General features: G+C 37.9%; 1 protein-coding gene across 5 annotated transcripts in view; it reads right to left on the bottom strand.

Moving 5' to 3' along the window:
* Positions 1 to 253: 253 nt before the first annotated feature.
* Positions 254 to 6,782, bottom strand: part of ZFP2 (ZFP2 zinc finger protein) — a 33,791-nt gene continuing 27,262 nt past the window's right edge. For all 5 annotated transcript variants that reach the window (XM_012649974.1, XM_012649972.1, XM_012649973.1 and 2 more), the window contains one exon: positions 254 to 2,250. In XM_012649974.1, the coding sequence (XP_012505428.1) occupies positions 779 to 2,250 (1,472 nt within the window). In that variant the 3' untranslated portion in view covers positions 254 to 778. The remainder of the gene's footprint in view (positions 2,251 to 6,782) is intronic.

Here is a 6,782-nt window from a genome sequence, read left to right as displayed (position 1 = left end):
GCTTATTTAACAATAGTTTAATGATTGAGAACTCAAAACAGCATGCTAGTGCATTAATATCTGTACAATTATTCCATCACTTTGTAGAAACCAGCCTATGGTTCAGTGGACAAAATAACAATGGGGGAAAGGGAGACATGGAAAGGTAATAGGAGTTGGCAGAGGTAGAGAATTTTGACTCAAAACATCCAAAGAAACCAGGCTGTGGAATAGGAACATCTAGACAACCTATATAACATTAAAAGTTCAAGAATTTCCTAGCATTCATTATATTTACAGGTTTGTGGCACTTACAGCTAATAGGGATCCTGCAAACCTTCTAAATCCAAAGTCACTCATTTAGCAGATAAGGAAATTGTGACCTGGTGAAAGTAGGTGACTTATCCAGTTAGTGACAGATCAGAACTACATACCACGTCTTTTGGGGCTGTCCAGTTAAACGCTCTCACATTTTCTCTCCAGTGTCAAGTCTCTGATATCCAAAGCAGAATCTGCAGTAGGATATAACAGAACTTATCTTCAGCATGAATCTTCACTGTTTATAACATTAGCTACTTCAATCTTCTGATATAAAGTAAATTTTATCTTCTAAATTAAGATTTATCCACTTTTATATGATTTCTCTGCAGTGGTCCGTGTGGTATATATCTGATATGGTATATTGTACTTTAACTAAAAGATTCTAACAATCATTACATTTATTAGGTTTCTACATTGCGTGACTTATCTGATTATTACTAAAAGTTAATCATGCTGAAGGAGCCAATGAGAACTTCCCTTACGTATGAGTTCTTTGATGTCGTGTAAGGTTTGTACTCCGGCTGAAGGCTTTTCCACATTCATTACATTGATAGGGTTTCTCTCCTGTGTGAGTTCTCTGATGTACTGTAAGGGATGAATTCTTAATGAAGGCTTTTCCACACTGATCACATTCATACGGTTTCTCACCAGTATGAATTCTTTGATGCTCAATAAGGTATGCGGTCTGGCTGAATGCCTTTCCACATTCATTGCATTCATAAGGTTTCTCTCCAGTGTGAATAACCTGATGTACAGTAAGGGATGATCGTCCAGTGAAATGTTTTCCACATACTATGCACTCGTAAGGTTTTTCTCCAGTATGAATTCTCCGATGTTGAGTAAGAGATGAATTCTTACTGAAAGCTTTTCCACACTGATTACATTCAAAAGGTTTTACTCCAGAATGAAGTCTCTGATGTTCTATAAGGTATGTACTTTGGCTAAAGGATTTCCCACATCTGTTACATTTGTAGGGTTTTTCTCCAGTGTGATTTCGCTGATGTAGGGTAAGAGTTGAGCTCTTACTAAAGGCTTTTCCACATTCACTACATTCATAGGGTTTTTCTCCAGTATGACTTCTCTGATGTACAATAAGATGCATGCTTTGACTGAAGGCTTTTCCACATTCATTACATTCATAGGGTTTTTCTCCTGTATGTGTTCTCCGGTGCACTGTCAAATTCATGCTTTGGGTAAAAGCTTTCCCACATTCATTACATTTGTAGGGTTTTTCTCCAGTATGAATCCTTTCATGTTGAATAAGAGATGAATTTTTACGGAAGGCTTTTCCACACTCTTTACACTGATAGGGTTTCTCTCCAGTATGTGTTCTTTGATGAACAGTAAGATTCATGCTCTGACTGAAGGATTTTCCACATTCATTACATTTGTAGGGTTTCTCTCCAGTATGAATTCTTTGATGTACAGTAAGTGAGGAGCGTTCAATGAAGTGCTTCCCACACACATTACACTTATAGGGTTTCTCCCCAGTATGAATCCTGTGGTGCTTAAGAAGGGATGAGCTCTGGCTGAAGGTTTTCCTGCACTCATTACATTCATAGATTTTCTTTTCTACAAACATTCTTTGAGTTTTAGTTAACTCATAATTTTGTTTGGCATCTTTTCCACGTGCATTCCAATTATGGGGCCTTTTTGCCATACGAATGCTTGATTGTGTATCAAGGATTGAACCCCGACTGGAAAATCTTTCAAATTCATTACCTCCACATACCCTCCTCTCAGTGAGGGTTTCCTTATGGGTAACTGCCACTTGGCCCAGATGTCTATCTTGTTTTTCTTGTTGCCCCTCTAACCAATTATCAGGCTCCCAGGTTTCCTCTAAAGTAGAATGCCAGAGACCTTCCCTTTCCATTATTACCCCATGGGATAAATCTTCAGTAACGCTGGGCTTTGGAGTTGACTCTTTGGTTTCAAGTCGTGTCTCCCAGTCTGAAAAAAATAAAAAATTCAGTGCACATTGGTTTCTGTGCTGGGAAATTGAAAACTATATAAGGTGGGAATAAGACAATGAAACTAGAATAACTACTGGGCACATTTGAGAGCTTTCAAAGGTGTCCCTACAAATAGAGAAATTGGAAAGAAGGGAATGAATATTGAACTGGTCCACAGGTAACAGAGGATGGCAGACCCACTGGGTAAGCAGAGAAGAGTGAGCCCATTCAGGAGGGATGGACATTGAAATCCCTGACCAGTGGACTAGGCTAAATAATGAAGATGGCACTAAGGGAAAATACACAGAAGAGCTGGGGTTTGGAAGAGGCAGATCAGAGAGCCCGGCCATCCTGTACCTGGTATTCCTACCAGCAGTTTCTTCCCTCTTGCAAGGCTGCTTAGAGTTCTACACCAAGTTAATCTCCATAAAACATCACAGTGTGACACAGTGAAAAAAAAGACTGTTGAGCTGGCATCAGAAAAATCTGGATTCAAACCCCTGGATTCAAAATCTGGATTCAAACTCTTAACATCTTGTCTAGTTACTTGTCTCTCTGAGTCTGAGCTATCACATATATAAAGTGAAGATAAAAATAATCTGATCATGAGTAAATAAGATAATGTATAAAAACTACACTTTGGGAACACGCTCATCTGGAACATAAAGTACCAGAACATACTTGAAACTTAAACTCTAAAGGGAGGATGACACAATGTAAAAGCTTTTTCCCCTTAAACTTCCAACAGGCTGTAATTTTCTCACAGGGGTAAGAGAGTTTTAAAGGGCTCTGCCCTTTCCTGAGTATCCATTCCTTAAAGATGAGAGCTGGTGGCAGAGACAGGCAAGGGGGAATCTGCTGAACTGCCTAAGAGAGGCTGAAGGAAGAACCTTGTAGCCACTCAGACTTTATTTTCTCAGATCCTCTTTCCTATCCCAGACAAAATTAGCAGAAGATAGGAACTACAATCTGAGAATCAGCCTTATGACTGCTGATCAAAGTCAACAGAGCAGAGACCGAACACTGAACCAAAAACCCAAAGCCTGTGAGAAGAGGCTTTACTGTGAGGCCAGAGGCATGAATTAACCAGGCCCCTTCTCTCCAACCCGACCTACTACATAAAAAGAAAGAAAAAGTGGCAAGTCAAGCAGGCTTCACATCCAAAACACACACTGCCAGGTAACCCCAAAGAGAGGACCTATCCGATTGAGTATGAAAATATCAGCAGGCAACACATGAACTGGAGGCTGCCTCTTGCCCCACCTCACTATGGTCGCATCCAGCTATCCAACTCAAGTTCACTCGGAACATTTAAAGCGATATCCAGTAAATAACTTAAAGAGCAAAGTAGAATCATTCATACTATTAGACAAATAAAAGGCCGGATAGAACTTCCTTTATTCAAAGATAAATGATACCCAGAAAATATTCAGTTTGGGAATTATGAAGAGGTTGAGGAAATAAATTTTAAAAATAATAAAAACAGGAGAACAAGAAGAAAAGAGAAGCATAAAAACCAAAAGGGAGAATAAGTGCTTCCAGTCATCAAAAGACAACATAAAGAAAGCTTAAAAATAAAAACATACTACCTACTGGGAGAAGATGTTTACAACACATGACCCACAAAGAATTAGAACCTAGACCTGCAAAAACAATGTCTGTGAAACACTAGGCCCACTAGAAAAACTGGCAAAAAGACTTGAACAAGCACTTAAGAAAAGGAAACGCAAATGGTCTGTAAACATAAGCACAGATGCCCAATCTCAATAGTAACCAGGGAAAGGCAGATGAAAGCCACAATGAGATATCATTTCCACATCCACCTGAGGAACAAAATGTAAAAATCCAGAGTGATAGCTTTAGATTTTAGAAAGGTGTGTGGTAATGGGAACTTTCACATACCGCTGGTGGGAGTGCAATTTGGTACAAGTATTTGAAAAATGTTTTAGTACAACCTAGAACAGGCACATAGACTATGATTTAGCAAATCCACTCCTAGGTACATATACTTAGGCAAGTCTGCCTTGCAGCAGAATACCAGGACTCAATTTTTTTAAGTAGCAATGTGCACAGTAGCAAAAAATTAAAAACACCCCAAATGTCCATCAATAAGGAATGGATAATTAAATTGTCAAGTATTTATAAAATGGATAACAGTGGATGAATGGATAAATTGATAACATTGATAAATTGATAACAGTGAAAATTAATATGAATGAATAATTTAAGGAAAGGCACATGCGGGGAACGTGGCCAGTGTTCCCTGCAAAAAACCGGGTCCCTTTGGTAGAGTTGCAAGGGATAAGAAAATAATAGAGAGAAATGGAAAATGGAAGAAATAAAAGAATACACTGAGACAAAGATATAGTTTTATAAGTTTATAAAGATTATAGGCAAAGCGGGAGCTCAGGGGGCTCGGACCTCTCCGTCGGTCTCAAAAAGCCCCGAATGAGGTCTTACATGGTAACTTATAGAAAATAGTGAACAATTGTCAGGGGTAACAAATTTACATAACAACAGGTAGTTCTTCTCAGGTTAACAGATTTTCAAAAGGCTTCTACAGATTCTTTAACTAATTCTATTTACGTGAACAAACGGTTACAAAGTCTTTCAAAGGTTAATTTCTAAATTCTAAGGTAAGTTTATCATTTAAACAGAGGGGTTAAACAGAGATATGTAAGCTCCATGTTTATTAGGTTATTGTGAATGGAGACAGGTAGTCTAGAGTGGTTTAAACAAAAGCTTTGCTTTTGGCCCTTTGGGAAGCTGGCCTTTCTGGGAAGCTGTTTGTTCCAGAGGGCACTCCATCGTCAGCTCTCAGCCTATAGTTTTTAACAGATTCGCTTGTGCTTTACAAAGCAAATCCAATTCTTTAGGTCTGAGAAATGCGGCGCCTCGTGGGATACAGCCGCTACTGCCTTTCAGAGACGCCCTTCCAGTGTAACAGCATTCGAAATGCAAACCAGCACATTCACCTATGCCGTCAGGGCAAAGCTCTATAAAACTCCTAAGACAGATCCTGTCCCCAAACACGTTTAATACTAATTCATGGAGCAACAGGCACAGAAAATACATATAGTAAGATTCCATTTAGATAAAGTTTTAAAAGTTTTAAAATAGACGAAAACTAAATATATTGTTTAGAGATTCACTGATACATGACAATACTATAAAGAAAATAAAGGGAAGGGAATTATCACAGAAGTCAGAATAGTGGTTACATCTCGGGTAGAGGTAAGAGGATGTGAATGAGGAGATGTACACAAAGCATTTCCAAGACACTAGCAATGTTCTGTTTCTTGATCTGGGTTCTGGTACGTGGGTGTCTGCTTTCTTTATTCTTCATAAGTCTTTATCATTATGAACTATAAAGAGAAGTAGTATGGTGTGCTGGTTAAGATAACAACTCTGAAGCCAGATTACCTGGCTCCAATTTGAGCTCCACCATTATTTCTGTGTGACCTTGGGCAGGTTTCTTAACCTCTCTGCTCCAGTTTTTTCATCTGTTAAATGGCACCTATCTCATAGTGTTGATATAAGAACAAAAATTAGTTAATGTTTATAAAGGGCTTATAAGAGTATGTAGGTTTTTGTTAAATAGTATATTTTATACACTCTTGTATATATATTTCAAAAATCAAATCAGAAAAAGAACAAGGAAGTATTTGCTGTTCTGGAAAGTATTAATCATTTTAAGTTCAAACATCCTTCTGTGCTACAGAAAACTTAACAGCAGGTATTCACTATATTTTCATGGAGTTTAGAGACCTAACTTAAAAGTTAGTTTTGAAGACTTATGCTTAAGAAAAAAAAATAGATTACCTACACATATTTTAAAAACTGGCCTAAGAGATTTTCCCAGGAACACAGGATGCCCAAAGGCAATGGGGCCACATCTGCAAGGACTGAGAAAAGACTAATGTGAGTCAAGAATTCAGCCTGGCCAGCACGCTATGCGTGGGTCGAGAAGACAAAAACACATTTTTAAGCATGAAAGATTCAGTAATTACAGTGTTCCCAAACCATTCCTGAACTATTATTTAAATATTCTGTTTGAACAAAAAATAAACTTGAATGGGGAAGTTGGTTTGGGTATGAAAACACTGGCAGTGAAACACTGAATCCACTTAAGAATAAAGTAACCAACACAGGTAAATATTAAAGTGATGACAATTGATTAATTTAATAAGGAAAAGCTAATGTAATAAAAATAATGTGATAACAGACTGGAAAATGCTTACAAAAAAATAAGAACTAGAAAGCAGGGATAATATAGGCACACTAATTTTTTTTTGTAAGAGGAATTAAGAAAAGGTTTTATTTCTGAAAATAATAAATTAAGAAACACATAGTGCTCGAAATCCTCGCCACAGCAATTAGGCAAGAGAGAGGTATTAAGGGTGTCCAAATAGGGACAGACGAGATCAAACTCTCGCTCTTTGCCGATGATATGATATTATAGCTAGAAAACCCCAAGGACTCATCTAAGAGACTCCTAGAACTGATAAATGAATTCAGCAAAGTCTCAGG

This window comes from Propithecus coquereli, unplaced genomic scaffold (genome assembly GCF_000956105.1).
Source record: "Propithecus coquereli isolate 6110/MARCELLA unplaced genomic scaffold, Pcoq_1.0 Scaffold308, whole genome shotgun sequence".
NCBI classification, from domain to species: domain Eukaryota; kingdom Metazoa; phylum Chordata; class Mammalia; order Primates; family Indriidae; genus Propithecus; species Propithecus coquereli.
The sequence above is the reverse complement of the archived record's forward strand: the minus strand, read 5'-3'. Positions and strand labels throughout refer to the sequence as shown.